This window comes from Cydia strobilella, chromosome 10 (assembly GCF_947568885.1).
Source record: "Cydia strobilella chromosome 10, ilCydStro3.1, whole genome shotgun sequence".
In the NCBI taxonomy this organism is placed as follows: Eukaryota; Metazoa; Arthropoda; class Insecta; order Lepidoptera; family Tortricidae; genus Cydia; species Cydia strobilella.
In genome coordinates, this window is record NC_086050.1 from 12,536,458 (window position 1) to 12,558,275 (window position 21,818).

Genomic DNA, 21,818 nt, shown 5'->3' on the forward strand with positions numbered 1-21,818 from the left:
TAAGGGTCCTCCACACTCGTGCGCGAATTGCGGCGCGAAGCTGCGACCGTGAGTGTGGAGTGTGGACTCCACACTCACGTTCGCGGCTTCGCGCCACGTAGTCTGGAGTGAGATCAAAGTGAGATTAAAGTTGGCTGTCAGTTATTAAGCATGTGCTAGACGGTCGCTGACAAGCCGCTGACAAACCTTGGTCTGACCTTGGTAATGTTTGTATGAAATTTTGTTGGGTCCGTCCAGACCAAGGCCACGCGGTCCGAGGGGTTTGTCGGAGACCGTCTAGCAAGAGCTTTAGATTATTGGGAGATTTTTTTCTACAGCTAGTGAACTACAATATGACTAGTGAGTTATAAAACAATAAGAAATCGCCTAAAGAAGCTCGGGAAAAGCTCGGGTATGAAGTGAAGAGAATTTCAAACATAATATTGGCTGTGGGTAACTTTGGCATTGAGTCTATACTCGGTCCTTGGTCCATACCAACTGAGATACCAACAAACAAACCACAAAAAAAGCGATTGTGTAACTGTCAATGTCAAATTTGACAATAAAAAGCCGCCCGCGCCCAACCCAAATCTAACCTATGTCAGAATTCTACATTGAATTAAACAATACAAAATAATTTCTATCATGTATATTATAATAGGTCTCTTAATATTAGCTGTTATAGTTGGTTTAGCCTTTGCCGTATATTATTCATCAGAGAAGCAAACTGTTTACACCGATTTGAAAGGTAAACATGTAGTTGTAACCGGAGGATCCAGTGGCATTGGCAAAGCTGCAGCAGCAGAAGCAGCCAGCTTGGGAGCCCACGTCACAATTATCGGTCGTGATGTTAGCAAACTGACCGCTGCAGTTACTGAGATAGTCGCGAAATGTAAGGACAAAGGGCAAAAGATACAATTCGCGGCCTTAGATGTAACATCAGATTACAACGCTATATCAAAATGTTTGTCCGAATTAGAAACTTCTGTGGGTCCAATTTTTATGCTAATAAATTCTGCCGGAATGTGCATTTGTGGAGAATTTGATAAAATGAAGGTTGAGGATGTTAAACAAATGATTGATTTGAACTACTTTGGCACGGCATATCCTACTAGGTATGTTTTACCTGGAATGAAGCAGAGGCGCGAAGGGATCGTCGTATTTGTAGCATCAGAAGCTGCATTCCTTGGTAAGTGTCAATTGCTACGTACTTTATTAGTGTTAAATTAAAAGTTACTGTAATGATAGTCAGTGGTCCTAGCTAGTGGTGTTTGCCTTGTAAACCCTAATCAAAAAATCAGAAATATTCTTTATTGTTCATCAAAAAGAACAACAATGAAAGATGTGAACTAAACAATTATTGGGATATCTTTATGTGATAGGTATTTGTGTGAACAGCCTAAATACTTCTGTCTTCACATGTTTGGTTGTTTGCCCTAGAGTTTTTTCCTTTAAGTCCATATTAGTTTCAAACTATAATAAACGGACCGGAGAGAGTAGAGAAGGTTGGAGGAGGCCTTTGCCGAAGGGCAAACAGGCAGGGAATTCAAAAGATGGGAGATAATAGAGAGATAATGTGTAACTATTCCTTGTTCAGCAAATAAAGGCTATTTTATTTATTTTATTACATATAAACGTGTGCTGACTTTCTTGTATATTTAAATTTTAGGCATTTATGGCTACAGTGCCTACAGCGGTGGAAAGTGGGCAGTTCGAGGCTTAGCCGAAACTCTATTCATGGAACTGCTAGGCACAGGGGTGCGGCTGACACTGGCCTTCCCACCAGACACAGACACCCCTGGTCTGAAGAATGAAAACTTGACAAAGCCTAAAGAAACCATGCTTATATCTGGAAGTGGTGGGCTGCAGTCAGCGGATATGGTGGGCAAGAAGATGGTCCATGATGCTATGGTAGGATCCTGTATATTTTACATATCTAAAGGTGCAATGGGTTCACCCAGCAGTTATTGAAAAATTGTAGACCCTGATCACTTTAGATCATATTATGGTTGCCAAAAAATAAGAATAGTAATCTTGAGGCCTTTCTTTAGTAACTTCTTTGATCCGAAACTTGATAGAAAAGTGTGACGAACATAGGTCTTGAGACACACCATTAAAAATTTGTAACTATATTTTGACAAAAGCTATTAACTCAAAAATTGCTTCTTAAAATGCGTAATATTATTTCTTAATAATTTTACGGTTTAGACTCACTTGTTTTTAGTCACTCGCGCGACATGTTTCAGAGAGCCTAGGTCTCCTTTCTCAAGCACTAACAGTGCAAACAGCATTCACGACGGTCTGAAACATGTCGCGCGAGTGACTAAAAACAAGCGAGTCAATACTATAAAATTATTTAATGTTAGTTTATATTTGAATGCTATTTTTAATCAAACTCGTAAATTACTTCTTCAATGTTAACCTGCAGAGCTAAGTTGGTCGGTTTTTTATCATCTGTCATCATGCCTGTCATGTTCTAACAAGTATGTAAGTGGTTCTAACAAGTATGGAACTTAGTTTATATAGGTAAACAAATTCGTACGCCTAGCGGCAAAACATAGCGTTCGCAATATGCTCTAACTATAAGACCAATACAATGTACCTATGTTATAACGAATAAATGCATTCTGATTCTGATTCTGATTCTTCAAAGGTTCATTCTCATATTTATTAAATGTTTATTTTTCAGATTGGAAGAAAGTATTCAGTATTTGGGTTCAGTGGTAACTTAATGTCTCTCCTGTTCTGCGGTTCCATAGACAGCTTGAGCCAAATACTGGTGCAAATATCCTGCATGGGGATTCTACGGACCGTCATGGTTGGTGTGTTGTTGTACTTTCACAAAATAGTATGGGATGGCTTGAAAGAGAAAAAGGAGACTCGAAAGAGTAAATAAGATAAGTCTCAATATTAACATTATTATACAGTAGGTAGGTAGTGGAGTTTCAATGCTTTCAATAGTCAGAAGTACTCCTGACATTTCTAATTTATTTTGGTATACATATTCACAAGTATTGATGTTATTACATATTTAACCATGTCATAATAAACTTTTAAGTTCACATTTTATTTAATATTTTAAAGAAGAGTTACTTAATAAAACTATTTTCACTTTCATAAGTATTCTTTAATATTGTTTAGTTTACATAAGCCAGCCACTTACACACCTGCTGCAGGGCCGATGTCGGACGCGTGAATGTAGGAGCAATTCTGGGATTTCTCTACACATAATGTAACTATTTTTCAGTGTTTGTGTGTTTATCACAGATCTTTGTTCCTGAGTTAAGGATGTTTTTCAGTGTGAAGCTGTGAACAGATGAATTTAATTCCTCCTCGCACCCCACTATTTTCAGTACACCTCGGTCCTACCATTGGTGCACATGAAATTATTGCACGAGAATACAGTAAATAATTGGGTAATGTGTGTTTCTCAATAGCTTTTAATGTTGTTATCGGTAATGGGGCAGAATTGAGGGTTCAATCCCTGCCCTGCAGCAGGTGTTTGGGTAGCCACCAATCAAAATCCCTTCAATTACCTACAGACATATAGTTGTAAAAACCTTTGGGTTCTTACCAAAAGGTGTTTAGCTTACATTACGCTTCTTTATCTCTAAGCATTACATGAGTTTTGTTGATATTGTATTTTAAAACCCCGAGCAACATATCCTTCATCCGACCTGAACCACACAACTATGGGGCCTGCGCCATTATCTGAAACAATAAAATTTTGAAGCATATAGGTAGCTATACAGGTATAGGTACCGGTACAGGGGGGCCTATTCAACTTGCCAGAGTGACAGCTGTGCAGCAACAAAGTTACATAAAAAGTGTATATTAGTTCTGTACCTGTAATCGGCGCATCAAGAGCAAAGTCCTGCAGAACTGAACCGTCGTTCAGCCGGTCTCCGCAGAGCCGCGCCGCTGACATTAGCAACCAGTCGCTGGGGCAGTTAAATATCTCAACTCCAGCTTGACCCGGGGGGATAACTGGTAAGCCGTCTGTAAACAATATGTACGAGTAGGTACAGGTCTATTCACAGTATTCACCCAAGATCGTATGAATGGATCGCATAAACGAACTAAATTACCTACTACCTACATATGTAAGTATGTGATAGACTTAGAATAGAATGTAGATGAAGCCTTTATGGTCCCTTGCAGCATACGTTCATGATCGCAAGTCGCAACATCACCCAGCATATTTGTATTAGAAAAACTCGTTACGACAATGCTATAATTTGCACGATTCTTACATGGATCCTCTATAAAGTAATCACAATCAGCTGGTCCAGTCACAGAATAATGCATGTATTCCGGGGGTGCGATGATGTCATTGACGTGTAATCAAATAAATATTTAGGTACTCCTTTATTTTTTAATTATTTTATTAGAACTTTTCAGTTGCCTATTACCTGAATCGTAATTGGTGATCCGCATAATGCCCGCATTCGTGTACGTGATGCTGCAAGACCCAGGCTCCCGTTCTATGCACATTGCATAATTAAGATTGTTCTGCAATTAAACACAGTGCTATTATTATTTGACTAACACAGTTTAGCTTCACTGAGATAATACAATTGAAGTAGGTATGAGGTCGACCATCGGCTGCACCACTCCACTATCTATTCCCAAGTGCTGGAAGTAGGTAAGCATTTTTTTTAGAAAGTAAGTACTGAATATCAAGTGTTTTTAAATCATTCGAAGGCTAACTGCAAAGACTATAAAGATACTTACTGTGTTTGACTACCTATCAAGGTTCAGTGCCCAGTAACCACTTGAAAGGGTGTAATTCCCATTTGTCCCCTCCCCACGTGACCGCCGCCACATGAAGCGGGGACAAATGGGAATGATTTATATGCAGCGCCTATTCCCATCTGTGCCTGGCGGTCGCTTATTAAGTTATCATGGGATCGACCACAACCTTCTGTATCTTCGGAATAGTGACCCAATCAACCATCGAGAGCACTTAAACCTAGGTAGGTACCTGCTTTTTTTAAATAGGTCCCTAAGTGTAAGTAATTAAGCTATGGTAAAAAGCAGTCCATACCAAATAAGATGGAGCTTTAGCTATTGAAGTGTCAGATGTGTCACGGTAGTTAAATGATTCCATGTATCCGATTGGTCCTTTGAAGTACTGAAGACACCCAGCCGGTGCCTCTAAGTCGTCGCTAGCGGATAGCTGCGACACCTGTGGCAAATAACGTCGCAATAAATGGATAGGTAGAATTCTTCGTAAGTGCCTACTAATACCGAATAGCAACACTATTATCTGAACAATGGTAGGCCTTATATCGTTGCAATAAGGAACCCAAATTGTCAGTTAACTGTGTCAACAATGGTAGGAACTGTGGCCCTTGAAAAGGCGTACCTACAAGAGGTACATAAAACTTGTATGATATCTACTTATACCCTTTTTTACTGGAGTCACAGTTTTTTTTTTACTTTTCTTTAACGATCAGGCGAAATGCCTAATGGTAAGCATTATAATTATTTAGCGTCGCCCGTACGACACAGTTTTAGAGATCCGTTTATAATTAATTATGTAAATATTCCGTACCTTAATGGCAAACAATCGGCTTTCCGCCGAAGCCGTTTGGATGGACAAGGTGATTGGCCCATTCACATCACCAACCTCGACGTAAACTGAAAACATGAATATTTAAAAAAATACATACGATATATTTTTTGGGGTGATTTTTTATTGAAGTTTGACGTTGGTAGACCTATTATGAATGTTTATAAAAAAGGAGGATACTACACCCAGGAATGCTTGAACCTTTTACTGTTGAACATACCGTGAAGGCCGGTGTTGACGCCGCACAGAATGGGCATCATGCTGTTCACATTCTGTCCTGATACTACGAATTGATCCTGCTCACATGACCCCGCAGTCGGCGGTAGGAGCTGAAACAATCATTAAATAAAATATGGACTATTTTCACATAAACGTTTTACACATAAACTCAAGCACTCAAGGTTGGTTTTCGGTATGAGTTCCGAGTGGCTTGTTTCAACAAGAAGATTAATTCCGATGCTTTTTAAACATTCAGATAAGTAAAGCCTCGAATTTTGTTGGTACTGATAGTTACTGTCAAAAAAAAATAGGATCGAGAAAAACCGTTAGGTACTTACCTATACTTATCCTGTATTAAGCATTAGCTTAAAGCATTTCCCGGCGGTTCGCCTTTCACGCCTTTGTGAGCACGCATGCAATGTTTTAAACACGGAATTTTATTAAGAGTATATACCTACGTGTAATTTACCTCAAAATTAAAGAAGTCCAGACGAATCTGTTTAATGTCCTCTGAAGTTTTGTTGACTGTTACAGCACAGGCTAATCTCTCAGAGCTCGGATCGGGAAAGCCTGGGTTAACAAACCACCCTGTAGGCGCGGCGGTGGCGTCATCGCAAGAAATCTGAACTGAACATTGAGAGCATTAGAATAATTCTCGTATGGGGAACGAATAAAATCTGACTAAATATACTCATGGACAAAAGAGGAACGCAAAAAAAAAGGTTTACTTACTGGCCAGCAACCTTATTTTTGCGTTCTTGTATTGGCGTATCAATAAAATTCCGGCAAATTCGAAAATTATTAAGGGTGACTTGGAGAATTTCGGGACTTTTCTGGCGTCGAAAATTGTTGGTCATGTCTAACATGTCAGATCAGATCGCAATCTATTTTAAGCGGTGTTTAATCAGTGACCGGATCCAGGAACCTGTCACTAAACTCTAATGGAAGACGAGGAAAACGCTCAGGCCAAACAGTTACTTCGGGATCCTTATCAAGAAAGATATAAATGCATAATCGCAAACATTGAACTATTATTACTAACGTATAGAACCGGCACACAGAACCAGTATTTTGCGCCATGAGTTGCTGCCGTTTTGGCATCAAACCATAAAAGCAAAGCGTGAATCTCGCGACCTAAACGCGTAAGCGCCATGAAGTTTACGGCGCTTACGACGTTTTGGTCACGTGGTACAGGTTGTAATAGCGACAATTTCATTGTTTGGCATGTCGTCTCTATAGTACGAGTAATATTATCTCAATGATCGCAAAGCAGTATGTAGGTACTGTTTCACCTGGCCTTGGCTACTTATAAATATAATATAAATCTAGTAAAATTACGCTCGGTGCCCCTGTTGCGGTCCTCAAACGTACCTATTCCGAACCCGCAAACTCAGTAAGCCAGTCAGATGATTGATACTCACTCACGCAACATACCCCATAGCCATCAGCACAACTGCCCATCGGCAGTCCTCCAGTATTAACACAATCATACTCATGCAGGCACGTTCCTTCCAACCCACTGCTCGACGTACAAGCGACGTGATCAAACTCCACTACTTCAAACACTTCTAGAAACTTCTTCGTCTTCTCGTTGTTCAATTGTTTTTTTTGTCTTGGCCGCAATGCTGGACACCTTTTTCTTATCACTTTTCGTTTTTGTTGAGTATGTCTAAACAAGTTTATGTTGTGAATAGTGTTGTTATATTGGTAAGTTCGTAACAGTTTATTTTTTGGTTTCTCAATCGTCAATTCTTGGTAATTTTGGGGAAAAACTTCGCCTTTTCGATAGGTATAGTCAAGCGAAGTTTCATCAGTAGCGTTTGCGGCGTTCGTAATACCTCTCCATTCATTTATCGTCCTATTATAGATCGATGACGGCATATATCGGTGTTCAGCATCTTGTATGTAGTTACGTCTAAATGTATTTCCTTTTTCCGGGACTGGATTTGAGCGGTTTTCGAATATCGTCGCTGAATACCATCTTTCTCCATTTATCGTTGTAATTATGGAAATAATAATCAGTCGATTGATTTGTTGACCCATGTTGTATCCTTAGGTAAAAATACGCTCGATATGGTCACCTTTTAGTGTGTGATACAATATTAAAAAATTAAAACAGTCCTCTATTCGTTCATAAATACAATTCGCACTTCCTATTTATGAAAGAAGGTACGCGTATGCCCGAAGGTACGAGTGCAAGTCCAACTGCACTTTGCGATGCACTTGACGGATTCCGTGGGGAAGCCATGGCGGATGTAATGTACGTAATTAAATGTTTAGAAAATGCTTTGGTTCGTTAATTCGTTCCACATGTCCGTTGACCGCAAATAGTATATTGTCATTTATAGTAATTTAGTGTAAGATAAGGCGATGGACACACGAAGCGTTGCGTCGCGCTATCGCGTACTTTCTTTTTTCAAAGAACCTAGCTGCAGTGCCTCAGGAAACCTTGGCATGAAGCTTATTCCAACTTCTGTCTCTTGTGTATGGTACGCTCCCTAGATCCCAAAAGTAGTTTTGTTTTGGAACCGTCTTTTTGTTTTAAAAAATGTTGAAATTTGTACTAAGGCCTCTGGTGACAAGAAGATATGAGCTAACATCAGATGAATTTTTGAACTTAGGCTGGTGGAGGGGAAAAAGTAAGTGATACTTAAATATGAGCTCGACTGTTTTAACTGAGATATTTAGGTAAGACATCAAGGCCGTGTCGTAGGTTTGGCCAATCCATGATCATCCTGGCCTAATTTCGTCAACTATCTAGGCGATGTGGCCTGTCGGTGATTAATTAGTCCAGGTTACTGGCTACTTGGGTAGGAACAGGTAAATAAAGGTCAGTAGGTACTTACAGGTGCCTGTCGGGCATTAAATTTAGAGCAGTTGTATCTTGCTTAGCTAGAGCTAATAGTTGAGACAGAAACAGTAGGTACTACTTATAGGCTTAGTTAGGGTAGGTATAACTTTGGCCTCAGAGCCGTAATACTATGGACAAGATATTGTAGACGCAACTGACTGCTGAAGTAGATGGCGCCATAACTTTTTAACGTTACTACCTAAGTAAGGATGAGGTGTCAGGTAATAAAGTAACGTTAAAAAGTGAAGGTTCATACAGCGCCATTTGTGTAATAGTAGTAAAAACATATTTACAAATTGGATATATACAACACAGCAATTTACAAGTTAGGTCCTTTGGGTCGACGCTGGATTGTGTTACATAATAGATAAATAAATAGACACCACTCCCCCAAGTCCCCATAGATATACTTGAAAGTTATTGAGGTCCAGTTCACGATATTTCGTGAACTCCACCTCACTAGCATATAGCATACCGATTTGCTGACTTCTGTTCGGATGTGGGTCCTAAGTGTAAGGCCTCAGTGGATGCTCGAGTACGTGCAGCGGGGAGGAGAGGCCTTGCCTTAGTGCACGCTGCTCAAATCACTTGTTAGCCCGACGCTACGCTGTATGCCCCGCCGAACGCTCTGCTTCAAGCGTCCACTCAGGCCTTACCTTACACTTAGTGTCTCTTATATATTATACGTATTAAGCTTTAGTGAGCATTTTACGGCATTCAGGCCTAGTAGGTGGTTACTGGAAAGCAAGTATGTACTATGTAGGTGAGCAATGAGAATTAATGACCGGTACACAACAGCTGCGTGGCATTTTACTGAGTTGGCATACGTGTTGTCTAACGTGGTGACGGGTTTAGGTCACATATTCGCGCAGACATTTACCAAGAAAGACAACCTCCCGTACCTAATATAGTACAGTGAGGGTAATTTGTATCCCTACCTCAAAAGAAAACACCGTCCGAATGCGAGTCGGACTCACGCACTAAGGGTTCCGTACCATTACGCAAAAAACGGCAAAAAAAACGTTTGTATGGGAGGCCCACTTAAATGTTTATTTTATTCTGTTTTTAGTATTTGTTGTTAGTATAGTGGCAACAGAAATACATCATCTGTGAAAATTTCAACTGTCTAGCTATCACGGTTGATGAGATACAGCCTGGCGCCAGACGACAGACAGGCAGACAGCGGAGTCTTAGTAGGTAATAGGGTTCCGTTTTTACCCTTTGGGTAAGGAATCCTAAAAACATACAACCGAATTGAGAACCTCCTTTTGAGATTTGGAAGTCGGTTAAAAACTAAACCCAACCCGGCCTAATAAACTCGTGTGTGTTTGTTTTTGTCTGTCCGTCTGTCACAACCAATTTGCTCCGAAACTACTGGATCGATTGAGTTTAAATTTGATACTTAAATAAATAAATTTTAACTTTGCGGCCATTTTTGAGGGGTAAGTAAATTAGAAATCTAAAAAAAATTGTACTTATAGCACATTTCACCCTGTAACTATTAATGACACAAACCTGCACACTTGCACAGACCAAATTCCATGGGGTCGCTAAAGGCCAGTCCAGAAGGGATGATCAAATCGACCGATTTGATCAGAAAAGAAATTAACGTCAATCTCCAATTTAATCACCAATTTTATATTTATGGTGAATATGGTGATATTTGAGCGCTCTACCTAAATTTAAAAAAATGTCCCCAAACTCGATAGTATTCAGCGTCTTAAATTAGTATTGTTGCGTCTGCATCTCCATTTTATCGGTAATATCGGACATAATCGGCGAGCAAAATTGACGTTTGCGTCCCCACCACCTGATATGATCAGACAATTAAATCAGATTGGCGAGAAATTGTTCACGTCTGGCCTTAACACAGCCACAACTTGTAGTAAGATATATGTCTGGCCTCAAACAATAATGCAATAATAACGCCAGAGAACAAGGCGGGTGCGATTAAAGTGCCAATTACACACGTGCTTCGACGACAGACAAAATAGCCAATGAAAATATAATGCATGATTCAGGTGGCTAATTCGACGTGTTTAATGAGGGCTCGTGACATACTAATACCTACACCATATCCGCTTTCGTGAATAGATTCGGTGTCAGAAGAATGTAAAATATTTGGTATTCGAAATAAATCTTCTCATGGTCCTCAAGTTAAAGTGTCAAAGGCTTAGGGGGTAGTAGGTACTATGTAATATAGTGAGTTAATTGATATAGTTTTAGGCATATAGGCACTTGTTAAGTATATTTAACCAAAAAGCATTCATGCACATGCACACGAGAAATACTCTTATGTACCTAATTCCTATAGGTTTAGGTAGGTAATACATATTTCAAGTTTTTAAAGCGGGTACCTATACTTCTACCTATTAATCCAGTACCTACTTTAATGCAAAACAAAGACATCTTCAGTAGGACCGAGGACCGAGTTATACATCTGGGGGCACGGCAGTGACTCTTTGACTATAAAAATGTAAGTGCATGGACCAGATTCATAAAAATCACATTGTAAAACAAGGACAAATAATGCACTTGCAAACAACATAATAAGTTGCGCACATGAACGGCTGATAAGAGATTACATAAATGCACGGACTTGACTATGACAAACTAGGCGATCTTGCTCTACTTTTTAACGGATGACGGATACTTAGGGGCCCAATTTGACGTTGATTTTGTCAGCTCGAGACATCAATAGTAGATTGTGTCACAAGGGAGCAAAATGACATATTTATGACGAGGGCGTATCTTGAACGAAGCGAAGGATTCTATAATTGAATCCTGAGCGTATCGAGGGATTCTAAAATAGAATCCTAAGCGTAGTGAGGGATTCATTGTGATACCGGATAACACCTAAGGTGGAAATAATTTTGCTACCATGTGACACATACTGCTTTTCACATCACCCATGAGGAAATTGTTATGTTCCAAAATATGAGCTAACCTAAAAATATTGTACGCGAAAAAGAAAACAAATCGTGTTCTAGAACAGAAGTGCCACTTTAATCCCTCCTAGCGGGGAAGAAACAGCCCTTTTTCGAATAGCTGATGTGAAAAAATCTTATGATTTATGACCATACCTGGGGGCCTAGCCAAAATAACGACCGTACATCGACAAACGCTAAACGAAAAAAATGTATCCGGATGACAGATGCTACGAAAAGTCACGTGACTATTTCTATTTATTACTTACTTATTTAAGTTTCGAATGTTTTGATTGGCGTTTTCTATTAACGATTGCCATTTCAGCTATTTTATTACCCGCCTCTCTATCACTTTCTCATTCGAGCGATAGAGAAGCAGATAACGATATTTCGATTTACGCGACAGATCCTCTGCTATCGTGCGGGTTTTTCGAACATACTCACTAAATCACCTGAATTGTGACATTTAATTGTGACTCATCAGAAATGATTCCCATTTTCGTACCACAAAAAAAACCGGCCAAGTGCATGTCGGACGCGCGCACCGAGGGTTCCGTACTTTTTAGTATTTGTTGTTATAGCGGCAAACACATCATCAAACAGAAATACATCATCTGTGAAAATTTCAACTGTCTAGCTATCACGGTTCATAAGAAAGATACAGCATGGTGACAGACAGACAGACGGACAGCGGAGTCTTAGTATTAGGGTCCCGTTTTTACCCTTTGGGTACGGAACCCTTAAAAGAAAATCCTTACCTTAACCTACTGACATACCTATCGTCATACTCACATCCGCTTGCAAAAAGTTATGTGGTCTGAAGTCTGGTCCTATTATGCATAGGCTATTTCATGTCTACTAAACATGCAAATGAGTGCATAAGTGCATGCATAAATAGGCCCAACACTTAATTGTCTCATATAAAATCTGGAACGCTAATTTATCTCACCATTAATTGGCCGTGTAAATGTCTCCTAAATACACTGCTGTCTAATTTTTTGCAATTTTGCAAATTAGGTTTGTAATGGGTTTGTATTGTATGAGTATGATGTAATGTCAATTGATCTATTACATAGTTACATACCTTAATTACCTATATCCAACTTCGATTCACGCGTGTGGGTTGGGTAGGGGTATATACCGTATATATACCATGTATACCTACTGTATATGATTGCATGCATACATACATACATACATATAATCACGCCTATTTCTCGGAGGGGTAGGCACCACGGATTTCCACTTGTTACGATCCTGACATACCTCTTTCGCTTCCTTCACTTTCATAACATTATTTGTATTTGTATGATTGCAGTTCAATATTATTACTTAGTACTTACATTATTTATTTTACTGCAGAGGCCAGGAAATGGCAATTCGTGGATGAGATTCGACAAAGCAGAAGACGATTCCACGATTTTCCTGCCGAAGGAATAATGTTTTTCTCCAAACATGCGAAGAAATAAGGTAAAATAATTAATAATTAGGTATTTAAGCATCAAGCATCTCACGAATCGAACCTTGAGAACTTTCACACTTGGAGGATCTAGAATTGATTGAATTTCCGAATATTATGAGGTAACGTTATGTTATATATATGAAGTAAAATATTGTTCATCCCTGGGGAACCCTGAGGCTTCAACTTGCTACGCAAAATTCATAAAAATCTGTTTGGGTATCTGTTACCTAGTTTTGCCGTGAAAAAATAAAAAAGAGTGACAGGTAAGCTCGCTACCGTGAACCGGACAATAAGTCTTACCACGCCCTAGATCAGAAGTAGACAGTTACATGGGCGTTATCATTATCACACATGGCCCTTTGCACAGTGTGTGTTGTCATTGACGAAGTATAAAAGCCTTAGTGGGCCCAAAGGCGCTACATATTCGTACCCGAGCTTCCGACGTCGAGCAATGTCTTTTAAAGTGAGTATTATGAAATACTTCTTTGTTTGAAATGTTTTGTAATATCAATCCCTATTAATATGATTAATCCCAAAGTAGATCCGTACGCGGCGGGAAGAAGTTGACTCGAGACACAAAATTGAAGAAATTTGAACCTTAGGTATATGTAATTCTATTTTAAGTTCAAATTTCTTCAATTTTATCTCGAGTTATCAACTTCTTCCCGCCGTGTACCTACTAAATTTGGAAAATCAACTTTATTAATTTCTGTCTGTCTTTCTGTCCGTTACCTCCTCGCACAAACCGCTGCACCGATTGATGAAATTTGGTAGAGACAAATAGAGATAGTTTCAGTCTTTAAGATATTAAAATTATTTGATAAGATATATGATATAGATATATATAGATATATGATAGATGTATATATGTAAGTCCATAATAAGTCCACAAAATATAAAAGAGCCATTTTACTCTACGCAAATTTGCTATTGGTTTCCACATACATAAACGGAGTCCTTTCAGATCGTTATCTTCGCCTGTGTGGCCTCAGTCTGCCAGGCTGCAGGCATCCTTGCTCCTGTCGCCTACGGCGACTACCCTTACAACAACTATCCGACCCAACCTGCCATCGCCTCGCACCAGTCGAATATATGGAGGTCGCCTTATAACCTTGGACAGGTACCTATTACATACTTTATTAGTTAATAATGTATCTATTCTGGTTCCTATCGTCTATAGTGGCGGCTACCCTTAACAACTAGCCGGCACAACCGGCCATCATAGTCATCAACAAATCATGTTCTATGTATTTAGCATACGGCGGCTACTCTTACAGTGTTAACTGTGTTAAGTTCAGCTTCCCGGCCCAAATTTCGCCAAACACCGGTCAAATATACCGAGATCGCCTTTAAACCATGGACTGAATGTGAGACATCATATCAGACGAAAAATGTCCACTTCTGGACATGGCTGATGATATTAATACAGTCTCATTTAGTGTCCTTCTGTTTTATTTAGTTTTAAGGTTCAGTTCTGAGTAATGAATTTCGAACGTATGTATAGGTATATACCTACTTGGATTATCCTTGCTTGCGTTATGTATAATATAATACAATACAAATCCTCTTTATTGCACAACCTCAAAATCAATTTACAAGGAAACACACATAATACCTATTACATAGACAGAGGTAAGCAAAAGGCGGCCTTATCGCCAAAGAGTGATCTCTTCCAGACAAGCAGTCAGAATCTGATCAGTGATTACGTAGGTACTAACTCCATATTTCTTTCAGATATCTACATATTCAAAGGCAATCGATACACCATTTTCAAGCGTGCGCAAATCCGATGTGCGTGTTAGCAACCCCGGACTAGCGGTCGGTGGACTCGGCTTGGCTTCGGCGTACCATGGTATACCCGCGTACCACGGTCTGGCCACGCCGGCCTATCATGGCCTACCAGTGACCACGGCGTATCATGGAGCTGTAGCTGCGCCACTGGTGTCCCATGTCGGCGTTTCTCCGTATGCTGCTCCTGTTGCTAAAGTGAGTTTAAAGTACTACAGTCTAACACCCATACCCTGGGACGCGCGCCATTCAAGGTTCAACGCCAGTGACTACAGTGCTTTTGCATTGGGTTTCATAGTCTAGCACCTAGCACCCATGAACCTGGCTACCCGAATAGGCAGATAACGAAATCTCGATTTTTGATGTTCGCAATACTAAGTTAATGAATAAGTTATAATAAAACCTCGCGAATATGTTTAAGCTTGTATTGTATTTAAAAACCTGTCATTAATTACTTATATTAAAATAATATCTATGTTTCAGGTGTCAACAGCTGGTGGACTTCTCGGCGTAGCATATTCCGCGGCTCCCGCTGTCTCTCACATGACCTACAGCAACGGACTTGGCCTGACCTACGCATGGTAGACCTACGCTCTGTAAATTATGTTCAAATGATGATTACCTACTGTAAAAATTAGATCTTAAGTGAGCTCAAAGATTCCTCTTAATTTATTACCAGATAGTTGTAACATAGTAACTTATTATTGAATACATTAATTTTATTATTGAAATATTTCGTCGTTTTTTATTATTTTTTAAACACAATGCCATGGAGGGATAGAAGGGTGACTAATGATTAGGGGTACCCATTCCTTTCTCAGCATCTAGGTGCAATGCAAGCGAGCGAAAGGCCTAGCACATATGCACACCTAGATTTTAATTTGCCGCCATTGACATTTTCCAGTGTACCGTGTGCTATTGCTTAATATAGGTACAATACATAATTATTCTCTTTGGCTTTTGCATCTTGCCTGGCCCTGGCCGGTTTAGCGAAGGCATGGTAATTTTCACATCACCTATTCGAAAAAGGGTTTTTTCTTCCCCGCTAGGAGAGATCAAAGTGGCACTTTTCTTTCCTGCTAAGAGGGATCAAAGTGGCATTTTGCTGTTCTAGGACACGATTTTTTTATCTTTTTTGCATACAATTTTTTTGGTTTAATAATATTTTTGAACATAATAATTTCCTCATAGGTGATGTGAAAAGCAGTATGTGTCACATGGTAGCAAAATGATTTCCGCCTTGGGCGTTAACACTTAAATCCCTCACTACGCTCAGGATCCAATGTACGCCCTCGCCGTAAATATGTCATTTTGCTCCCTTGTGACACAATCTACTATTTAGTCATAATGTAACAATCGAATATTGAACGAAAAAATGAATAGAGATAAATTGTGGTGTTTTCGATAAAGAGGGACCTTATTGTCGATGGCGCTTACGCCATTATTAAGAGTCCTTATTCCTACAAACGAGCGTACTTTGCAAAATGCATCCTTTTTCATTCAACATTACGACGTAACTAATTGTATTTATTCAAAACCTGTTAACGTTCTTAAATAATCATTTCCTAAACTAGCGGCTGAAATAGTTAGTTTTCATTTTCTCTTTTTAAACCTAAAATAAATGAGTTTTCTTGGGAGTATTTTTCAAAATTTGCAGTGAGAAGTGTCGTTTCGGTTGTCAATTTTGCAGTAAACAAGAATAATTTGATACATGAATGATTACAATTCAATTCACCATATCTTGTACGAGGGGCTGAAATGATTGAAAATCAAAGATTCATTTTAAAAAATTGATAAAATACCTTCCGAGTTTTCTTCATTTTTTCGGTGAAAACAGGGTCGCATTATATTTTTTTATCGCAAATTGTACTTATTATATTTTGCCCTCAAAATAATATTATAGCAGACTGTAACTTCATGTGAACCCATAAAAAAAATCATAACTATAGGACCTATTTTGCCGTAAATTGAAATATTTATAAAAGACGTATAAATCACGCTGCACAGCACAGACGCTGCGCGCTCAGTCTCCGCCGCAGTGTTGTCTGAATAGGAAGATTTTCCGCCGTCCCTTTGTCGTCCCTTCCGAACTACCGTCCCTTTTGGGCATCAAGAGTCCAGTATAAAAGATTTTGAAAATCTTTACCGACATCGTCCATCGACGGTAAATATCGAGTACCTAAGTAGCATTTGCCTGTGTATTTGTCTATACATCGATCATTTGCCTGTTTTGAAGAAGCCTGATGTACTAACGACACACTAACATTGATTGACTGTTTGCATTGATCGCAGGTACACAAATTATGATAAAAATGTTCCAACTTTGTTTTCGTTTCGTCCCATTGGTGATAAAAACCGTCCCTTTCGTCCGAAACTGGGGATCCGCCGAGCGCGCTTAGGGGACGGACCGATTGTGTCCGACCGACTGTCACGTCAGTCACGCACGTCAATACGTCATTACGTCATTGACTGTCAAATTTAATGTGTCAGTTGTGTCAGTGTCAGTGCTCATAGTGCTGTCAAGTGACAAATAGAGGTTGCTCGTTCTCGACGTTCTCGTTCGATAGGCCGTAAAACAACTTCCACTTTCATTGCCAAGTCCCTGTTCAAATAAAATTACCTGTGTTAAAATCCGCATATAAATAAAGATAAACCGGTGACTTAAATTGAAAGACCCATTGAGTGTACTACTGTTTGATCACGTCTATGTACATTTTATCGATAAGAGTGTTGTTTTAGTGTACCAAAGCGGTGTAATAGTAGTATTAGTCGTTCTAGTGTTCAGTGAACATGTCTGATAATGAGTATGATGGTGAAGCTACCTGGGTGCCTTATCGGGACCGCCCTGAGTGGAAAGACGTGACGCCGGTTCCTGAAAATGATGGGCCAAGGCCTGTTGTGGTCATTGCTCATTCTGAGAAATGTATGTATCATGTCATGATTACACTTCAAATGTAATTTCATTCACTACAGAGCTATAAAAATAGTAATCAGTTATGATCTATTTTTATGTTAGTAGGTACAAGGTGGTACAAAGTTTAACATTTAATTTTTTTATTGATTATGTTGTTTAAAGGCAAATAAATTGCTTTTAAAACTGTGTGCACACTTGCAGTTTATCCTATTGTGCTTATTCACCTTATAAAACAAAGACCCCTGACGCATCTGTCTGTTTGTGTGTATGTATGTTTGCAATAAAAACTACTGAACGGATTTTCATGCGGTTTTCACCTATCAATAAATTGATTCTTGAGGAAGGGTTTAGGTTTATCATTTGTTACCCTGTGCAAAGCCAGGGTGAGTCGCTACTAGTTGTCGTAACTATGTATTCATAACTTTCAGTTGAAGATGTGTACGGGTACTTTAGGGCAGTACTGCAGAGCAACGAGAAGTCTGAACGGGCCTTGAAACTGACAAAAGATGCAGTTGAACTTAACCCAGCAAACTACACTGTGTGGCAATACAGGTATTTTATTTTGTGTTAAAAGTTTTTGATGAGACAAATTCTTGAATAAAAATTAACCATATAAAACAGCCATACTCAACCCACCTTTTTTCACCTGCGGTCCCCCAAGCTTTTTTAGTTAGCCTGCTAGGTGATCCTCGTATAGGTCCTTGCCATTTGAATGTCATCTAACCAAATTCATGTCTACAAGGTCCGTCTTTGTGGCCCGCGTAAAAATAACCCTAAAAAGGTTTGGTATGGCTGATATAGAAGTTTAAATAAGAAAAGAGAGAAAGAGACTTAGTTTTGCTTAAATGCGTCTCTATAAACTATTCTTTATTTGAACAAAAGGTCTTTAGGAATTAAGTTGTCTCCCTGTGTGTAAGGCTTGTTAGTATTGTTAAGTACATATCTATAAGTGGCCATCTAAAGCCTCTGAATGCTTAGATTTAACATATCAGAATTCAAACAAATCACAAACCTATCTTTATTTCTGTAGCCTACCTTTCTTTTAGTATTCCTTTGATTTATTATGATATTTAAAATCTGTATTTTAATGTTTCAGGAGAGACTTGCTGAAAGCTTTGGGGACAGATTTGAGACCTGAGCTAGATTATGTTGAATCAGTTATCACACATTCACCCAAGAATTATCAAGTGAGTAATCACTATACTTTATTTTATAAAACAAAGTTCCCCGCAGCGTCTGTCTGTTTGTGTGTATGTTCGCGATAAACTCAAAAACTGCTGAACGGATTTTCATTCAATTTTCACCTATTAATAGTGATTGAGCCAGCCTCTTTCTCAACTGATCGCCTCCATGTAGTACACGGCCTCCCTGACCGTCTACTGCCAGCCGAATTCCAGCGGAGACCCTGCTTGGCCAGATGGCTGTCCGGCCTACGGAGTACGTGTCCGATCCAACGCCACTGGACTGCACTGGACTGGACTCAACTGGAAAGAGCTGGAAGTAGCCGCGCAAGATCGTGACAAATGGAGGATTCTTTTGCGAGCCCTATGTCCCTAATGAGGGATAACAGGAATACATCATCATCATCATCATCAATAGAGTGATTCTTGAGAGTTTAGGTGTATAATTTGTTAAGCCCTATGTACCCGTGCGAAGCTGGGGCGGGTCGCTAGTTTAAACTGAACTTAAATACCTATGTCTAAATGGTTTGTTATGTTTTTGAATGTCTGTGTGTATGTTTTGTCAATGTTATATAAAATAACAACAACAAATATAACTTTCCAGGTGTGGCATCACCGGAAAGTTCTAGTGGAATGGCTGCAAGACCCATCGCAGGAGCTGGCCCTGACGAGCGACGCCTTAATACAGGACCCCAAGAACTACCACGCCTGGCAACACAGGCAATGGGCTGTCAAGACCTTTGGGTATGTTCTGACTAACCTCGTAATTGCCACATCTAATTTATACCACTCGCAGTATATGTAGTAAACCTTAATTTAATGGAATGAATGTGTATTTTAAACTTTACCTATGGGTTGCAGGGACCGGACAACCCTTTCCGCGATAAAACCCTTTCAATGGGCGACACTTAAACACGGCTAACACATTGAAAGACTTTCCCTTTTGAACTGCAAGCCCATTCATACCCCTACCTTTGACTAACCCTTACCGAAAAGCTAACCAAAAATAAGGGTTACCCTTATCTTTAAGCGCTTTTTATAAAGGTTTCCCTTTGCGTGAAAGAGACAGGATTAGTATATATCTACGGTAGTGTATGAAAAGGAAAGAAAATACGTGCCTAGTCAAAGAACGCCGCCGTCGCCGCCGACGATCGCTCGGATTCGAAGTAATGTGTGCTTTATGAACAAGGTAGACGACTTAAATTAGCACGCTTATATGCTAAAAGGGAATCCCTTTATAAGGCTAACCCTTATAAGCAATATGCAAGGTGTTGGTGAGCGGATGATAAGGGTTTTGTAAGGGTATTTGTGCTACCGATTACTCAAATGTGGTAGCTTTATATAAGGGTTTTTAAAAGCAAAACAAAGGGTTTCGTCTGTGCAAAGGGTATGGTGAGTTAAGCCTTATGCAATACCCTTATAAAACCCCGATAAGGGATAGCGGGCCGATCCCTGATGGGTTGTCATGTATGTCAGTTGGTGGTGGACAAAATGTTAAAGAAAGTTGGATGTGATAGTTTCTGCACCTTTTTAGAGAATTTTGGGGACTTTTTCATTTTTTTTGGGGGCTTTCGATTTGGCCCTGCGTGGTCATACATTTGCGCCGATAAATACAAAAATATTTGTCATGACACTCATGACTTGTATGCAAAATGACCTGCGCACACCTTAAGCAAAAAAGCACTTGGTCGACCCTCCAAAGGGTGCATCCATTAATTACGTCACACGAATTTCTAGGTTTTTGACCCCTCCCCCTCCTTGTCACACTTGGTCACATTTGGCAAACCCCTCCCCCTGGTGTGACGTCACATTTTTTTAACGAAATCGGCAAATCGAATTAAGTTTTATTAATATTTTATCAAAAATTTTTTTACAAAAGAAATATAGTAATTTTAAAACCCAAAACTGATTAGGAAATCATCGATTATCGTTCTTAAAACTTGGTATTCAAAATATTTGAAATGAAAAAGTGTTATAAAGTAGAACCTTTCCAGACTGTACGACCGCGAAATGGACTTCGTGGACAACCTCATCACCCAAGACGTGCGCAACAACTCCGCCTGGAACCAGCGATACTTCATCATGAACAACCATCTCGGCTGGTCAGACATGAACGTGCAAAAAGAAATATGCTACACTATGGAAAAAATCAAATATGTCAAAAATAACGAGAGCGCTTGGAACTATTTAAGAGGTCTATTACTACACGATAAAAGGGGACTTAGTGGAAATTGCGTAGTGACAGGGTTCTGCGAGGATTTGTATAAAAATAAGTGTCGTTCGCCGTTCCTTCTCGCTTTTATTCTAGATATTTGTGACGAGGCTATTAAGAAGGATGAAATAGGTTGCCTACATAATCCTACTAGAGGTGTAGCGCTGTGCGAGGATCTGGCGACGAAGTACGATAAAATTAGAAGCAAGTATTGGAACTATATGTCTGAGAAGTTTAGAAAAGCGAAGGATGAGTTAGCTGCTAAAAATGAAGATGGCGATAAAGTTGAGCGAACAATTTAATTTCCTTTAAAATATTTTTTTCTATGTGAAAACTCCGACAAAACCTTATTGGTATGATGGAGGTACAAAAATATTTATAGTTTCTCTAGCTGACCAAGAATTGAACCCTGTACCTCAGTTTACGAAACCAAACTCGTATCCTTTCAACCACCGGAATGAAAGTGAAAATATCGAATTTATTCTTCGCGTAATTAAATTTGTTTTACAATTAAGAAGGTATTATAATTTGATAGTTAGATCAATCTTAATATCACGCTGCTCATTTTTATATTTATACCAGCCGTAGAAATACTTTAAAAGCAAAGTGCTAACTAAAAACAAATTAATTTTGAATATTTTATGCTGTAATTGCCTTATTAGTTTTATCCAAGAGACATATGTTTGTATTTTCCCCTTTTTTGGCATGTC

The 21,818-nt window shown here is 39.3% G+C and overlaps 4 protein-coding genes across 4 annotated transcripts; 3 read left to right on the forward strand and 1 right to left on the reverse strand.

Moving 5' to 3' along the window:
- The first annotated feature begins 533 nt into the window (after positions 1-533).
- LOC134745004 (3-ketodihydrosphingosine reductase) lies at positions 534-3,305 on the forward strand. The gene is made up of 3 exons (XM_063678972.1): positions 534-1,168; positions 1,649-1,890; positions 2,669-3,305. The coding sequence occupies exons 1-3, from the start codon at positions 625-627 to the stop codon at positions 2,873-2,875; spliced, it is 993 nt and encodes a 330-aa protein (XP_063535042.1). The 5' UTR covers positions 534-624; the 3' UTR covers positions 2,876-3,305.
- A 245-nt stretch (positions 3,306-3,550) lies between these two features.
- On the reverse strand, positions 3,551-7,810 carry LOC134745003 (uncharacterized). Its single transcript, XM_063678971.1, has 8 exons — positions 7,195-7,810; positions 6,243-6,400; positions 5,775-5,883; positions 5,537-5,622; positions 5,027-5,167; positions 4,392-4,491; positions 3,826-3,978; positions 3,551-3,690 (listed from the first exon to the last, which is right to left on the reverse strand). Exons 1-8 carry the CDS (start codon positions 7,652-7,654, stop codon positions 3,590-3,592), a joined length of 1,308 nt encoding a protein of 435 aa, XP_063535041.1. The 5' UTR covers positions 7,655-7,810; the 3' UTR covers positions 3,551-3,589.
- Positions 7,811-13,962: 6,152 nt separating this feature from the next.
- LOC134744946 (pupal cuticle protein C1B-like) lies at positions 13,963-15,423 on the forward strand (the record flags this gene model as incomplete). The annotated part of the gene is made up of 3 exons (XM_063678893.1): positions 13,963-14,133; positions 14,748-14,999; positions 15,285-15,423. Coding segments are annotated over 3 exons (525 nt in total), but the record flags the coding sequence as incomplete, so codon positions are not given.
- A 1,920-nt stretch (positions 15,424-17,343) lies between these two features.
- Positions 17,344-21,421, forward strand: LOC134745005 (protein farnesyltransferase/geranylgeranyltransferase type-1 subunit alpha). Its single transcript, XM_063678973.1, has 5 exons — positions 17,344-17,724; positions 18,144-18,267; positions 18,812-18,902; positions 19,501-19,640; positions 20,891-21,421. The coding sequence occupies exons 1-5, from the start codon at positions 17,592-17,594 to the stop codon at positions 21,408-21,410; spliced, it is 1,008 nt and encodes a 335-aa protein (XP_063535043.1). The 5' UTR covers positions 17,344-17,591; the 3' UTR covers positions 21,411-21,421.
- The last annotated feature ends 397 nt before the right edge of the window (positions 21,422-21,818 follow it).